Source organism: Rutilus rutilus (assembly GCF_951802725.1).
Source record: "Rutilus rutilus genome assembly, chromosome: 20".
Lineage (NCBI taxonomy): Eukaryota > Metazoa > Chordata > Actinopteri > Cypriniformes > Leuciscidae > Rutilus > Rutilus rutilus.
The window spans coordinates 20,727,952-20,745,641 of record NC_140225.1 but is presented as its reverse complement, the minus strand read 5'-3'; the positions used below and the strand labels follow the sequence as shown (position 1 = coordinate 20,745,641).

The 17,690-nt window shown below is 39.3% G+C and overlaps 1 protein-coding gene across 4 annotated transcripts in view; it reads left to right on the top strand.

The window, feature by feature from the left end:
* Window positions 1-13,539, top strand: part of actn1 (actinin, alpha 1) — a 38,410-nt gene extending 24,871 nt beyond the window's left edge. Inside the window, exons 9-22 of one of the 4 annotated variants that reach the window (XM_084391555.1) lie at window positions 1,416-1,508; window positions 2,196-2,426; window positions 2,533-2,680; window positions 3,674-3,824; window positions 3,914-4,022; window positions 4,188-4,328; window positions 6,175-6,357; window positions 6,531-6,665; window positions 7,497-7,676; window positions 7,764-7,910; window positions 9,046-9,126; window positions 9,365-9,430; window positions 12,344-12,502; window positions 12,587-13,519. In XM_084391555.1, coding sequence (XP_084247681.1) covers window positions 1,416-1,508; window positions 2,196-2,426; window positions 2,533-2,680; window positions 3,674-3,824; window positions 3,914-4,022; window positions 4,188-4,328; window positions 6,175-6,357; window positions 6,531-6,665; window positions 7,497-7,676; window positions 7,764-7,910; window positions 9,046-9,126; window positions 9,365-9,430; window positions 12,344-12,502; window positions 12,587-12,745 — 1,983 coding nt within the window. In that variant the 3' untranslated portion in view covers window positions 12,746-13,519. Of the gene's footprint in view, window positions 1-1,415; window positions 1,509-2,195; window positions 2,427-2,532; window positions 2,681-3,673; window positions 3,825-3,913; window positions 4,023-4,187; window positions 4,329-6,174; window positions 6,358-6,530; window positions 6,666-7,496; window positions 7,677-7,763; window positions 7,911-9,045; window positions 9,127-9,364; window positions 9,431-12,343; window positions 12,503-12,586 lie in introns of all 4 variants that reach the window. The other 3 variants (XM_084391554.1, XM_084391553.1, XM_084391556.1) reach the window with 3 other exon arrangements.
* Window positions 13,540-17,690: the final 4,151 nt, after the last annotated feature.

Here is a 17,690-nt window from a genome sequence, read left to right as displayed (position 1 = left end):
TAATAGTTTTGGCTTGTATGAAACCAATCAATTTAGATGTTACCTTTAATCTATGTAACATACATACTAAATTTACTAAAATATTGAATTAACAAGGGGCAGGCCATATGTATTTTCCCATTTTGTGGACATCTTCAGAGCTTTCTGTTTTGTGCACACAGATTTCATGTGGGTCTTCTCACATGTTAAGTCACTTTATATATACTTACAATTCTGAATTAGTTTAGACTAAGTCTAAAATCTCAAAAGTTCATTCAGAGGAGCATATTTCTCAATGACAGGGTGAAAGTTACTACTTCATTGTGCTGATTCATCACATCCAGCTGGGTTTCCTCAACTCTGTGTGAGCGTTTCTGAACTGATGACTAACATCCCTCGATAAACAGTTTTTACAAGCTGGGTGTGTGTTCCCTGCACACTCAGATCCTGTCTGCTCTTATAAGGCACGAGTCTGATTGTAAACCCACCAAACAGTTCGGTATTCAACAAAACTTCCTCTGACACACCCACATCCACACCCATGTACCGTTATTGTGTGGATTGTTCTAAATGACTTTGTCCAGTAAGTGTATCAGGATAAAACAAGCTAATTTAATTAGAAAAGACAGAATTGTATTGTTTTGGTGATCGTCACAGACTATCAAATCAAACAAATCAAAAATCCAGGTTTGAAATGACCATGAGTAGATGATGACAGAATTTGTATATTTTGATGACCAGTTCAGTATTAATTGTACAAAACAATATCACTTAATTTTGGGATTTTAATCGTAATCAATATAAATTTAAAAACATTTATAAAGCACTTTCTATAATGTTTATTATATTTTATTTTCAACACAAAGTACAAATAACAAATCAATGTAAGCCTAGTAAAAAAAAGTTACTTTTCTATTTCATTTTTCTTCTGAACAATAGAAACTGAAAGAGCGTATGATGTTCATGTTTTTATTGATTTTTTTAAAAGTGAAAACTTTACTTTTGCACTATTCAACAGAAACTGCTGTGTATTTCACAGCTGATTTTCCAATAAAAAGCATAACATGGGTAACATTTCAGATTAGCATTCAAAAGATGATCATAAAGTTGAGAGCCACTGCATGAACTCTGTCTGTCACTGACAACGATAAACTGAGCTTATCATTGTTTTCTCCTCTTCCTTTTTGGCTTTTAGAATTGCAACTCACTTCCTAACCCCCACCCCCCTCCCCTCCAAAAATACACACATGTATAATTAAACATGCACAGAAGGGTTATATGATATTGACGTAGCGGTTGATTGCTTTTGGTAACGGTAGTAAATTAACTTGAGCACCTCATCACACTTAAACACAGAAAACCTTAACAGCGTTGCCATGGCGCTAATGTGGTTTCCACAGAAACAGAAGCAGATTCACTGTCCTTTACCCCCTCAGGCCGAGACAGCAGCCAATCGGATCTGCAAAGTGCTGGCTGTCAATCAGGAGAACGAGCAACTGATGGAAGACTATGAGAAACTAGCCAGTGATGTGAGCACACTCATTCATGTTCTGTCCTCTTCACTCCCATCCTCCTCTCGTCTCGTCTCCTCATCTCTCCTATCCTGTCGTCTCAACCTGTGCTCATTTAGGGCCTGTGAGAAGTTTCAGTCATTTAAACTCCGCTAATATCTAGCACATTTACTCTACAGTGTTCCTATGGTCATGGAAAACAGGGAATTTTAAAATACCGCTTTCCAGGCCAGGCAGTTCCATGAAAATTAAGTCAATCTTAAAAGATCTTGGAAATTTCTATATTGAATGTGAATTATTTTATGCTCAGCTATAAAATATGTAATCAGCTTTGTTAATCTTTTTGTGAGTGCAATCTCTAAATAAAGTAATAATTCCACAATAATTGTATACTGTATATAAATTAAAAAATTAAGATAAAGTAAAATAAATAAATAAAACCCATATCCTGTATTTCAGAATGACTGGAAAAGTCATGGAAATGAATTATTTAAATTATATGGGAGCCCTGTATCTAATTCATAATAAAAAAAACAATAAATCCCATATTTAAAACCCAATCTCATTATCTCTTTTTCTCTCTACCTCCTTTATCTCATTCTGTCTGTTCCCATCTTTTTCCAATGTGTTTGATCCTCTTTTTTCCCCTCTTTTTGTTTCCTCCCTTTTTTTTTTTTTCTTCTCTCTCTCTCTTGCTCTCTTCAGCTATTGGAGTGGATTCGCAGAACCATCCCGTGGTTGGAGAACCGCGTTCCGGAGAACACCATGCAGGCCATGCAGCAGAAGTTGGAGGATTTCCGGGACTACCGACGACTTCACAAACCGCCTAAAGTTCAGGAGAAATGTCAGCTGGAGATCAACTTCAACACACTGCAGACCAAACTCCGCCTCAGTAACCGGCCTGCGTTCATGCCCTCAGAGGGGAAGATGGTCTCGGTGAGAACTTAGCACAAGTACTAAGTATCAACCAAAGTTTTAGAGCATCCAACTCTAATAATTTGACTTGTAACGCTGGTCAGTAATGAATCGTCTGCATCTGTAGGATATCTCCAATGCTTGGGGAGGTCTTGAGGGAGCAGAGAAGGGTTATGAAGAGTGGCTACTGAATGAGATTCGCAGACTGGAGAGACTCGACCATCTTGCAGAGAAATTTCGCCAAAAAGCCGCCATCCACGAAGCCTGGACTGACGGTAACAGATAGATGAAGCAGAACGAAGCAGAAACACACAACACTCCCAATTTGCCTACTTATACTATGCCCTAAAAGTATGTACTCTTTTTGTGAAGGAAAAATTAGATACTTTTGAGTGTAGGCAAGAGTAGGCAAGCTTTGGGGCAAAATTGCATTTTGTCTCAACCGGCCTGTCAATAATCCTGTCACAGTTATCATCTTCATATACACCAAATTTTATTTAATTAAATTCACACAATTCTTCCTACCATATCAGAAAGAAAACAAATAGTACGTTAATTTGCCAGTCATGTGTAGGGGTGTATTTATTCACTATACGCACAGTTCCGTTGAATGTTAAATTACATTTAACTAAATGTGAGATTAGAATTAGTTTGTTGAAAAGAGTGTGACCTACTCTAACGGCTGATTTTGCCAAAAACTCATTGCTAGTGGAGGATTTGGCTCAGAACTACAAACATGAGTAAAAAAAGAACTACAAATATGGCAGATGATTCGTCTTGAATCGAATCATTCTGAATCTGTAAAAATCGTTCTTGAATCAAATCGCAAACTTTTGAATCGAGAATAAAATCAATTCGCTATGTACATGTTGTTGCAAATTAAATAAAACAGATAATATTAAATAAATATTTTTCATCAGGTTAGATAGTGATTATTAATAACTCAAACCCCTTACAGTGTGTCTCTACTAACAGTCGGTCTTGCGAACATCTGCCATATTTGTGGTTCTTTTTACTCTTGTTTGTAGTTCTGAACCAAATCCTCCACTAGCAATGAGTTTTTGGCAAAATCAGCCGTTAGAGTAGGTCACACTCTTTTCAACAAACTATGCGTTGGGACAAACTAATTCTAATCTCACATACTATTTAGGATGGATAGTATGCACTTTGGGATGCAGGGACATTCTTTTTCTTTGTTTATAAGAATTGAGTTCCTCATTCTCTCTAAGATCTTTGAGATCTTTGCTGATCTTTGCTGCTCCCTGTAGGTAAGGAGGAGATGTTGCAGGATAAAGACTTCGAGACGGCAACCCTCTCAGAGATCAAAGCTCTGCTGAAGAAGCACGAGGCGTTTGAGAGTGACCTCGCAGCTCATCAGGACAGAGTGGAACAGATCGCTGCCATCGCACAGGAGCTTAAGTCAGTAAACACACAGAAAAACCTGATTCAGACAATGCTCGTTGAAGTAGTTTAATAGCTTCACTCTCACACCCTTTCCCTCTCTTTAGTGAGTTGGAGTACTACGACTCTCCCAGTGTAAACGCCCGCTGTCAGCGGATCTGCGATCAGTGGGATTCACTGGGAGTTTTAACTCAGAAACGCAGCGAGGCCTTGCAGGTAAAAAAACTTGAAAAACACCTTGAATTTATCATTTCTATTCTGACCTGCAGAAAACGGCTGCATCACTTCTTTGGTGATATACTGTCTGCCACTGTTTGTGTTTTTGTGCTGTAAGTGCACTGCACTCATATGTGTGTGTCTTGGCTCTATCTCTTCCCTCAGAGGACAGAGAAACTGTTGGAAACGATTGATCAGCTGTACCTGGAGTTCGCCAAAAGGGCGGCACCCTTTAACAACTGGATGGAGGGAGCCATGGAGGACCTGCAGGACACTTTTATCGTCCACACTATTGAGGAGATACAGGTATTGCACATTAATCATCCATCCATTTATCCATCTGTCTAATCTGCCTGCCTGCCTGTCCAAACGTTGACGTAATGGTGCAATTCAGTCATAAAAACTGAATTTACTGTATAATGTGGAATGTCACAGAATTTATGCCAAAAAGTATGGATGAATGAATCAAAAGTGGGGCTTAAAGGGGACCTACTATGCAAAATTCACCTTTATAAGGTGTTTGAACACAGATGTGTGTCCACAGTGTGTGTAAACAACCAACCTATAATGGTAAAAATCCACCCAATATTTTTTTTTATAATCCCAATCCTGCCCTGAGTGAGAAGCAGCAGTCCGACATTATAACCGTAAATAAAACGATACCTGCTCTATCTCCATGCAACATATATTTTCTGCCTCTAATACATCCTAATACTGTTCACACACAAGCACCTATACAACAGTTTATAGATTAACACGACGGTACAGGCTAGTCGATGAGATGAATAAACGTAACTCCACAACAACTTACATAAATATACCACTAACCATTCAGAAACGTCCATGTACAGTCTAACAGTTGCAGCCTCTTCCTGAGTCTCTCTATCTGTCTCCGGTTCAAACATGTAAGGCTGCACTCGCTACTGGGTATTATCAGAGCCCGTCTACGGAGAGCCTGTCCACTCCCTATTAAGCCCTATTGTACCGAATTTTGGTTGTAGTACCACCAGAGTTCTATTGGGGGCGCTCGCCATGAGTGCAAAATGAATGGGAGTCAATGGGGCTAGACGGCTAAATTTGTCTCCCTCACCCGATTGCCGTTGAGAAATCTCAGATCTGATTGTAGATTTTGCAAGTTCAACATGGGTTTTAGGTCGAAAGTTGAATGAACGAGTACTTATGTCGTTTTGATTTCTTACAGGTTGAGTTGTTGTTGCCCATAACACGCTAGCATTCTGCTAATGACGTCAGCATTCTGACGTCATTGACATTTTGAAAGACTTTTTTAAAGCAAATAAGTGACTCTAAAAAATCTAACACCCAGCAATGTGTAATTTCTTTGCATCTCCTTTCGAATACAACATTCAAATTACTAGACAAAAAATTATATCCTGAGAAAAGTGGATTTTGAGGGGTATACCGCCATTGACCTCCATTCATTCTGCACTCGTCCTGTGAGCGCCCTCATATGGAATCAGAGTGGAACTGCAACCAGTTCAGAAGCCGGAAGTGTAGTGAGAGTGAAACTTCTCGCCATATTAGACATTCTCTGGTATTATTGACATTTTGCCTGAGAGAAATTCGGCTGTTATGTTGTTCCCATAGTATCCGAAGCACATGTACAGGATTGGCTGTCGTCTGAACGGAGGTGGGGAGCAGCAGCTCATTTGCATTTAAAGAGACACACACAAAAACGGCACGTTTTCCCTCACACCCAAAAAGGGGCAACTTTGACAAGCTATAATAAAAAAATCTGGGTGGTATTTTGTATTTTGAGCTGAAACTTCACAGACACATTCTGAGGACATCAGAGATTTATATTACATCATGTGAAAATGGGCATAATAGGTCACCTTTTATCAAATCACGAGATGGACTATATTCTATGACTATAAAATCACAAAAAGACAGTCTTTAAATATGAAATCAGCATGCGTGGTTTTGTGTGAATGAGCAGAAATGTATCTCATCTGTCTGTCCATCCATCCATCTGGTGGATTACAAGTGTGACTGTAAAGTGTTCTGGTGCATTTCATATAAAAGTTGATGTAAGAGTGAAAATTGAAATGTTGCAGAGGAGGAATGTTTCAGAAAGTTATAGCACCTCTCTTTTGTGTGTGTGTGTGTGTGTGTGTGTGTGTGTGTGTATCAGGGACTCAGCACAGCCCATGAGCAGTTTAAAGCCACACTGCCTGAGGCAGATAAGGAACGACAGGCCATCCTGGGCATCCATAATGAAATTGCTAAAATTGTGCAGACATACCACGTCAACATGGCGGGCACCAACCCCTACACCACCATCAACCCTCAGGAGATCAATGCCAAATGGGATAAGGTTTGAGCACAATTCTTCTTCAGAAAAAGAAAAGAAGAGAATCAGTTTTCAGACAAATATATGACGCATGAATATATGTTTTATATGTAAGTAAATGGGTACAAGAAGAGATGCTTAATTCACCTCCACACTGCTTTCTCCTAATCTCCTTTGCTCTCTCTCTCTCCTCTCAGGTGAGGCAGTTAGTACCCCAGAGAGATCAGGCCCTGGTCGAAGAACACGCTCGCCAGCAGAATAATGAGAGACTGCGCAGACAGTTTGCTAATCAGGCAAATGTTATTGGGCCCTGGATCCAGACCAAGATGGAGGTGGGACATGAGCTAAATTAACAGAAAATTAATCACATTCTCTTATGGTACTGTCAGAGAACTGAGAAAAGTCAAAAATGTTCTTGGTGAGTAGCTTAAATACACGGTCACACGTGTAGTTGATTTACATACAATACCATTCAAATGTTTAGGGTTAGGACGACTTAAAAAAAAGAAGGAAATTAATACTTTTATCCATCAAGGATGCATTAAATTGATCAAAAGTGACAGTGAAGACATATATAATGTTATAATGTTTCAAAATATTTCAAATAAATGCTGTTCTTTTGAACTTTCTATTAATCAAAGAATCCTGAAAAAATGTATCACGTTTTCCACAAAAATAGTATGCAGCACCGCTGTTTTCAGCATTGATAATAATAAGAAATGTTTATTGAGCAGCACATTAGAATGATTTCTGAAGGATCATGTGACACTGAAAATTCAGCTTTACCATCACTGGAATAAATTACATTTTAAAATATATTAAAAATTAAAACAGTTACAGTTTACAGTTAAAACTTTTTAATTACTTAATTACATTATATGTTTACATAGGATATATAAGTTATTATTTGTCAAATAACTATTTGGAGCAAAGTAGCAAAGTAGACACAGGACTGTCTAGTTAAAATTTGTATGGGAGAAGACAGTGAGATGAAGTCAATCATGGAAAAGAATGCATCCGATACTGCTAAATTAGCTCTGTAATATCATTTGGGTGGCCTCAGAAAAAATGTGTAGGGAAAAACCCTGGACACAGAGGCAGAGATTCAGGAAGAACTGTCTTTGTCCTCTTATTTTAAAATTGTTTTAATGTTTAATCTTCAGGAAATTGGCCGAATCTCTATTGAGATGCACGGTACCCTGGAGGATCAGCTGACCCACCTGCGGCAGTATGAGAAGAGCATAGTAAACTACAAACCAAAGATTGACCAGCTAGAGGGAGACCATCAACTAATACAGGAAGCACTTATATTTGACAACAAACACACTAATTACACAATGGAGGTATATACGCACAAAAACTCTCAAATACTTATTTCCAACCCCCCCTAGTGCATTTGTATGTTCCTGACATCTCTTTTCTTCCTCTAGCACATCCGTGTAGGTTGGGAGCAGCTCCTCACCACCATCGCTCGCACCATTAACGAGATCGAGAACCAGATTCTGACCCGTGACGCCAAAGGCATCAGCCAGGACCAAATGAATGAGTTCAGAGCCTCGTTCAACCACTTCGACCGAGTCAGTATAACACTGCACAGTCCAACACCACAGTTTAACATCATTAAGAGCAGTAGGACGCCTGAGACCGTAACTTGGTCAATTCATCTGAGTTGTTACCGACAGAGAATAGCATGACTACATTTCATTTTGTGATTGGCTGCTGCGATACTTTATGTGTTACCTTGCAGACTCGGGCAAAATTTAGAGTTTAAAAATTTGCTTCCTTTTGTATTGAATTAATCCTGTGCCACAGGAAGTTAAATTGGAATGACAGAAAGTAGAATTTACTGAATTGTGATTTAAAGAAATTCAGCAGGTAATGGCATATGTTTTACTTCAAGGCTTTTTTCTTCCAGACAAGACCAACAAAGTTTATCGTGCTAAAATTATTACCTCAATAACTTGTTTTAACAATAAAAAGTTAAATTGGGCAAGATAAAATTGGTTAGTCTTATCAGACATTTTCAAGCATTTGTAAACCTTACAGACTTAGAAAATGTGAATTTCTTTGATTTTCAACTCATTTTAATTCTACTTCAATTCCACATCATGTTTGCTACCTTTACTGATATTCAACTCAAGAATTGAATTTTAGTTTTAAAAGACTTTCAATTTTAATTCTAAGTGGAGCACAAACAATTGCTCAAATATTTGACTTATCTGTCATCTCAGGCAGGCAAAATGACCAAAATGCATAAGTATCAGAATTTTGACTTTCATAGAAATGCATTTGTATTATTGACCTGATTTGCATAGAGTATGTCACCCACACATGTCCCAGATTACAGGCTGCCACGCTGAAACCTAACGCTGCACTAAAAACCCACGCAGTGCCACCCAAGACACCTTAACATCGATAAAACAGCACAACATGATTGACCGTTAACAGAGCACAGCAGGCCCAGATTTTGAGCATCACATATTAGATCTGTCCTCACAGTCACTCCCCCCCCCCCCCCCTCACAGCACAGTACTGCACAGTTTGTCCTAACGTTTGTGCACTTTCTCTTCTTTTGTCTTCTCGTTTTTCTCTTCTGCATGGACCCTCTTCCACCCCTCCACATGTCTGCATGACATTCCCCCACCCCCCCCATGTGTGTGCTGCATGTCCACGCTGCTGACCTCTGACCCTGCCCACGGCTCTGACACCCAGGACCACTCGGGCGCACTGGGCGCTGAGGAGTTCAAAGCCTGCCTTATCAGTCTGGGCTTCGATATCGGGAACGACGCACAGGTACACACACACCGACACCAGCCAGGGAGTTCTGCCATTAACCACACTCTTTTTGTTTTTGTTTTTTTTCCCTTTCTACTCTCTTTTTCTTTTCGCTCTCGGTCTTATTTTTTCCAATTTTCTCTCAACCCTTCCTCTAAAATGACTTCCTTCACTTATACTCCTCCCATCCTCTTTCGCTCTTCATCTTTCTCTCCACTACCACCTGGCTCTGTTTGTCCCTCGTGGGTTCCTGTAGAAGAGAACAGGCATGATGGATGCAGAAGACTTCAGAGCCTGCCTCATCTCCATGGGTTATAATATGGTAAAGCAGAGAGTTCAAATCTCCATGGGTTGTGATCAGGTTAAATTGAGAGTTTAGGTCCCCGTGGATAATGAACTGGTAAATCATATAATCTGAATGTTTTGTAATATGGATAAATTGATCCATATTACAATCCCTCTGGATTAAACCGGTAAAACAGATTTAGAAATCTAAATGGGATAACCTGGAAAATTATAGATTTATGTTCAGCATGGGGTATAATATGGTAAAGCAGTTATAATCTCCAAGTGTTCTCAGTTAATGCGGAGTTATCATTTGGCTTAGGACGAATTTCCTGAACTCTTGGATAGTTACATCTATGTGGGTTATTATTTTAGAAAGTTACTTGAGTATTACTGGAAAAAGTAGCATGACCTAGTAAAAAAGAGCCTAATTCAATCCCTATGGAATATAACTCCTTGTAAATTGAAGATATATGTGGTAAAACAGAGATTTATAATCTACTACATGGTATAAACCTGGAAAAATAAAGATTTATCTACATGGAGTATCCATCTTATTTTTAACATACGAGTAAGTGCGGCCATTTTTAACTTGAATGTGCAAAAACAGTCCGTTATCCTGCTTGTTGCAAACTGATATTGATTATCATATTATTTTAAAGGGGTCATGACATGAGAAATCAAATTTGCATTGATCTTTTGACATATAAGAGGTTTTTGTACCATTTAAAACATCCTGCAATTTTCATAGCTTAAAACGTCCTCCTCATTATGAACAAAGCAGCTCCAAAAACAGCTTGTTTTGATATTGGGTGACATGTTACGTCACACGGGCAGATACATTTGCATATGCCTGCCTCCAGAGCAAGATATCGATGAATAGTTTATCACACCATAGGCCACATAGGCCCTCTAGCGTTCAGTTGCTTGTAGGGGAATTAGAGTTAGACCCCATGAAGAGGCCAATATGCACAATAAAGTCCAGGAGTCAAAGCTGAAGTTCACTGAGTTTACTGAAGACAAAGTTCTCCAGACTTCCATAGACTGTAGAAAATAAGAAAGAGGATCCAGCCTCGAACTAACTTGGGATACAGAAACACTTTTTGTACTTATAGTCATATTTTTAATCAGTTGACGTCATTTCTACGGGTTCTGATAGGTTAACAGTACGGATAATTCTAGCAGCATCTGAGTAGGGTATTCTGTTCTTTACGCAAATGGGGTCATTTAAAGACATTACATTTGACACGGTTTGTTCTGTATTCGTAAGAAACTTTGGTAAGGGTCAGTCATAAGTTCTCATCGGGATGCTGTTGAATTCTCCTGGGGTCTATTCCTTTGGCATGGCCACATGCCTCTCATAGTAAGAATCCCTGCAGGCAATAAGATAAAACATAGGCGATATCTTTTCCCGTTTTGTCAGGACTTCACTGGAGAAGAACATGAAAACAACATCCACACAGAGCGTTGATACAAACTTCTACATCATTTATTGTCATACTTTAACATGTAGTGACCAATGGTGCTAAAAATCCTAAAAGAATTACACATGCTAAGTATGCATACGTGTTAGTGGATACATCATACATGCGATGCTTTATTGACCTTCATGACCTTAGATACTGTGGTCTTAACATGTCTCATACAGCTATCATGAGAAGAGTAGAATAAAATGAATAAGAATAATATTCTTAGAGCAGTGTGTTCAGGTTCTGACAAACTCACGCGCTTGAGTCTTTCGACAACAGGACAAATGGAAGAATGAACGAACGTTCAATTTGACGCGTCCAGTTTAAACAGCTCATTTTCGTCTCTGTACTGACTTCAGAAGGATCCCAGTGGATGGTTTATTTTAATGGTGTCCTGGATCACTTTGAAGGATTATATGTTTGTTTGGTGCATTCTGTTTTGTAATCGAGGCACAGTGTAATGTTGAAAGATGGAGTAGCCAATCATAAGTCACTGTTTACTGACAAGCCTTAAAGGAGCCGCCTATTAAAAACTGATCATTACAGACAGAGGGTCAGAATGAAGGTAGAAATAATAGTTTTTTTTGCTAAAAACTTTATTAACATTATAAGTGAACCTCAAGGAACATATTAAAATAATAAGAAAAAATCCATGTCATGACCCCTTTAATTTATTACTGGTTTGTAACACTAATAGTTTAACAGTTTACAGTTTTCACAGGAAGTAGCTTACTATGGTATGATACTATGTTGGATACTATGGTAATAAACTGCATGCATTATCTGGTAAGGCAGAGTTATGTGGTTAGTTCCACATACTAACTCTTGGTTAGTTCCATCTATGTGGTTCCATCTATGTTATTTTTGTATGGATATAATATTATAGTATTTATTAATATTTTAAATTATATTTTATTTGTATATCTTCTTTGTAGTTTTAAGTTTTTGTAATTTTTATGTGCTTTTGTCATTTGTATAATTTTTTTTTTAAACATGGTTTTAATTAATTAAATTGTTTTTTTTCAATTGTAGTTTTAGCTATTTTAGTACTTCAACATACAATTATTTATTTAGTTAGTTGCCTAGGCTACATTTTTGATTTTTAAAAAATTTTCTTTATTTTTTTTGTAAGTATTTCTGGAAAAAGTAGCATGAACTGGTAGAGAACAGTCCAAGGATTGTAAATTAAACTACAGTAGTCAAAAAGTGGATCAAAAAAGTTCATCAAAGTTGTGCTAAGACAAGAACGGTATTGTTCAAAATTCATGTATAACTTTGATGAAAGGTTTTGATCCACTTCACATGTTGACTACTGTAAATTATAATCCCATCAGACTGTTATAATCTCTAATCTGGTTGAGTTATTGAGAAACAGTTCTCAAAAAAAAAAGAAAGAAGCATCAGCTATGCTAACCCAGTTAGGAACAACCCTTCATATTGTTTTCATAGTGATTTTTAAGAAGAATTTCTCTGTTCTGTAGGGAGAGGCGGAGTTTTCCCGCATCATGAGCATTGTGGATCCTAACAGACTGGGATTGGTCACATTCCAGGCCTTCATTGACTTTATGTCTCGCGAGACGGCCGACACGGACACCGCTGATCAGGTCATGGCATCGTTTAAAGTCCTTGCTGGAGACAAGGTACATATACAACATCCAAAAGACATTTTCCTGTTTTAAAATGTTTAAATTAATAACCAAGTGAATAACTCTAATCTGGTGCAGAACTATATCCTGGCGGATGAGCTGAGGCGCGAGCTCCCCCCTGACCAGGCTGAGTACTGCATCGCCCGCATGACGCCTTACTCCGGCCCCGACACCGTCCCGGGAGCTCTCGACTACATGTCCTTCTCCACCGCCCTCTATGGGGAGAGTGACCTCTGAACCGTGACCCCCGGATGTGGGGTCAACCTGCCTTCTGATACAAATACACACAAATACGCATATTCATAAACACACACATAGCTTGCACTCCATGAGAGTAAAAGTGGCTCTTCAGTGCTGATCTAGCACCAACAAGCAGAGCAAGAAGAACTGGTCCCAGATCAGCCAATCAGAGCAGCTTCCATCAGCACCACACAATGATGTTCGGTCATTTTTGTATCCTCCTATCAGCCCAGGCCTTTCTGTTTGTCATATACGACTTCCTGCTCTTTTTCCAGCCGTGTTCATGAAGTCTGTCTTGCCTGTCTTCTCACTGAAGTCGTAATTGAGTATGTCGCATTGAAGGAGAGAAAAGGAAACAGGACATGAATGTCTAATACTCTTCTCTCCATGTAAACGTACAATATGCAACAAACGGTTAAATATATACACAATAACACATGGTAGGCAGCATCATGTTATCGTTGTGACCTATGACCCATGTGATACTTTTTTTACACGCAGTAAATGCTTGTTGATGAGAATGCTTTTCGATCATTCTCTTGTGACGGTGAGTCAGATTTCATGAACAGATCTTCGCCTTTCTGCTTCCATGCGCAACATTGAAAAACTCCCTCCCCCCCAGAGGAATGTTTTCTGTATTTTTACTTCTTATTTTTTTTTTTTTTCCCTCTTCATAAAGGAATAAAGTTAACATATTTTATTATACAGAACAAAAAAAGGTATTTTTCTTCACCTTATTAAAAAAACTTTAAAAAAAACTTATGAAAATTTAAATAAAGAAACAACCACAATTGTGTGTTTGTGTTTTTTACCTGCTTGTATCAAAGAGAAATGTGAAAGACGATAATTAGGCATGTCATTTTCAAAACTCATTTTGACAAATGTATTTATTTATTAGCATGCTTACTCAACTCATCAGCTGTGGAGAACCCATTACACTGCTTGACGAACACAGTTTGTGACATTTCCTATAAAACAGGAATTAGTGGCAGAACATGCATGTATATAAGGACCAAAATTCCTATACTTTCATATTATGAACATAATTTGATTAAATTCTTGATAAAGTACATTCATTTAAAAATAATGTATGTGCCCTTGCCAAAGTTTTGGCAAGCGCTATATAAATAGGTTTTGGCAAGAGAACCTCAAAGTTACGAACAAATGTTCTTCCCGTAACATCAGTCATTTGGTCTTTCGAAATATTAGCAGAATAAATGTTATTTACATTATTCATCGAATTTTTTTTTCTGAAACATTTTATTTAGACTTTAAATCTAATGTTTTTTTAAACGTTACTAACAACTTTTTTTTTTCAAATGGTTCAGAGAACAAAAAAAAATCTTCCCATAATACTTGCAAAATTGGAAAATAGAGGAAACGTTCCCTTTTTTGCTTTCTTTAACGTTAAGACATTAAAAAACTAGACATTCTGAGGACGTTTAAGAAATAATGTTTTCATAACTGAATAGGAATGTTAGCAAAACGCTCTAAGACTGAACTAATTTAAGTTGGGGATGTAGTGTATGTTGGTGTCCTTCCACCCGTGTGTTTTTTGACCTGTGACATTTACAAAAGCCATGAAAATATTTTAGTTTTTATTTTAAAATTAAATTATAGGACTATGAAAAGATAATTTATTCATTTTAACTGCTTCGAATCTGACAGCTTTTAACCACAATGGCCTCATAATAAAAGTGCATTTCGTCAAGTGCAAGTTAAAAGGGTGGTTGATTATTATTTCACTTTTTAAACTTTAGTTAGTGTGTAATGTTTGAGCATAAACAACATCTACAAAGTTACAACGCTCAAAGTTCAAAGCAAAGGAAGATATTTGCTTTTAAAGAAATCACTTTTTAAGGACTACAACATTCCTCTAGGGTTAGTGACCCTAGGATTTTCCAACCCTAGAATACTTCCTCAGTCTGCGTCCCAGGGCAAGTCCCCGGGGCTCATAAGACGAGTAAGCTAACGTGAATGAATAATGCTTGATACATTACAGTTATGCCAGATCTAAGTCAGGCAAGTAACTGCAGCAGCATGGTTAAACTGATAACAGTCTAGCCTGTAAAGCGGGAACTTCTAGGTTGTAAAACCTGATAAATGTAGACGGAGAGGCCCAGCCTGCCGCCATACAGATATCCTGAAGTGAAATCCCACTGGACCAAGCCCAGGACGAGGCCATGCCTCTAGTAGGGTGAGCTCTGACGCCCACGGGGCAACAGAGGCCTTTGGATGCGTAAGCCAATGAAATAGCATCGACTATCCAACGTGAAAGGCTCTGTTTAGCGGCAGCCAACCCTTTAGTGCGGCCACCAAAGGATACAAAGAGCTGTTCTGATTGTCTGAAACCAGCAGAACGCTCCACATAAATCCTAAGAGCCCTAACAGGGCAGAGAACATTTGCGTCCCTCTCGTCATCAGATATAGGGAGAGCAGACAGGGAAATAACTTGCGCTCTGAACGGAGTGGCAAGTATCTTAGGAACATAACCGTGTCTTGGTTTGAGGATGACCTTAGAATCATGAGGCCCAAACTCAAGACAGGTAGCGCCATTACAAAGCCATGTCGTTCCTCCGCCATATTGGATTGAACAGAAATCAAAACTAAATTTCCACAGGTCACAAATTTGTTCCGAACTTCACGAAACTGGACGTACATGATCCTTGGACCAAGCCTCACAAAAGTTACTAGAAGGATCTAATTTAATCATCTTCATTTATTAATATCTACAGATTTGTATGCATGAATTGTGCATTTCCAGTTCTCAAAACAGTTAACGTTAATAAAAAATAAATTAAAAAAAGCTCTTCTTCGCTAACCGAACAATTCATTGTCTGTGGCTGTGTTTGTGCGCGCGGGAAATATCGCGCAGTCACATGCTCAAACAATCAACAACATCACTCTAGATAAAACCCCCAAAACAAGTGGAAAGCGCGAGTGGGCCGCTGTCTCCTTTCCACAAGCTCTTGCTGTCCCGTGGCGTCTGTCGTTGCTATGCAACCATAAACTGCGCTCTCCATGAAGACAACGAAGTATCAGCAAAAGATTAATAGATTTCTAGCCCTTGCATTAGCTTTACTACTAGATGTATTTATGGAGATGAAAAATAATAAGGCGCCCTGTACTCAGCTGTTCGGCCGAGCATTCAATGTTGTTATGCTGCAAGCTGATCAGTTGGTTCGTTGCTGTCGCGCTCTATCACTCGCACACCATAAAGAGCAAATTGTTTTTTAATGTTTCAATTTCGTGATTAAAATGACATAATTTGGAAGCGGATAATTTCTTCACAAACAGCTCATTATGACTCAATGTTAGAATGCTGCACCTACACTCGATAGTGTGAATAAGATCAGCGCAATGCAGACCACTGCATTGACAGCGTGAAACATGATCTGTCTGCGGCCAGGGCTCAGCGGAAGACAGAGAATGCCGGTCCAGCGCTGATTGAGGAATTAAATTCGAAAATAAAAGACAGTTTGACATCTTTTTTCTGCATCTGTGAATTTATTTTTTAATAATTTGTTCTGAAATGAAGTGAATATATTTGTGCGGGAATTTCTCGCACTATAAAAGCTAACCTTGTGGGAATGGTTTAAATTATGCGCAATCCCCACATTCCCGCACCAAAATTCAAGCCCTGAAATGGCAGCGGGATGTGTAACCCTAGCATATGGCGCATATATGTCATATAAAGTTAGGCAAGGCCAAACAGCGTTATCCATGTTTGCCGAGCGTTTTTCATTTAATTACAATATGAGGACTGACGGTAGGCTATAAAAATCAGCGTTTCTTTGTAGGTGATGACAACCGTCTTGACAGCAGCAATCAAAGCATCGCTAATTACGGTAGACCTTAATTTGAGATAGTAAATTTGTTCCTAATCAAAGGGAACACTCAACCACAGAACAGCTGGGTGAGTTTTGGATACAGTAAATGAAGACTGTCAACTTCTTTTCAATAGGCAAAACCAACAACCAAGCCACATAAACAATGCCATTGGCACTACTCCACATTGCAGACATGTCTCTTAATGCACATAACTTTTCACCTTTTTGCACAATCTTGAAAAAAGTACTATTGTTGAAATTCTCAGATCAAGCAAACTTCAACGCACACTTATCCACTACCTGCTAACGTTAGTGAACCGCACCCGAGCAAGCACACTTCGCAGTTCCTCCGGAAATGCATTTTTCTAGTTATGTTTAACACCGATTCTGACACACTCGGGATGATTTCCCATGCTTTTGCACATAAGGCTAGGGGCAGAATGACGTTTGGGCTCGGATCGCTTTGTCTTTGGGATCCGGTAACCTGATCGACTTGTGCTTGTGACACTGTACAGTGCGTGCATTGAGTAACGGGCGCCTGGTTTAACGTTACACATGATACACTCGCCGCGAGAGCGGGTAAGTTTTTTATTAGTGGAAGCCCTAAGTGTGTCTGTGACACTGAACGGGCAGTGTTTATGAGTAGGGGAGCACTGAATAGTGGGCACAGTTCCTACAGTTAAAACACAGTCGGCGCGAGCCGGATAAAAGGCAGACATTTTGCTCTCTTTGAGGTTTATTTGGGTCGCCGTGAAAACGGCGTTTGTGTGCAGGCGTGCATGTTGGTTAACAGGCTCGTGTAACGTTACTGCAATATAAACATCTCCAGTCGCCTCTGATGCGGGAACTGCGAGAAGTGTGCGCGAGCTCTTCGAGGGTGGTCCGGCCGCAGCGAGACTTAACCGTCGTCGTTTGCCCCTTGTAGAGGCTCAGGGTCTAGCACAATCTTGGGCCTCGGTCCCCGTGGGGGAGGCGGTCTGCGGCGGCTAGACGAGCGCGAGCGATGGCGAGCTTCAGCTGGCGGCGGCCTTTAAGTCTGGGCAGGCGGCTGCTTCTTTGAGCGGCCTGACGCAGAACTCGAGCGCCTGGGCAGAAAGTGTCGCAAGGCCTGT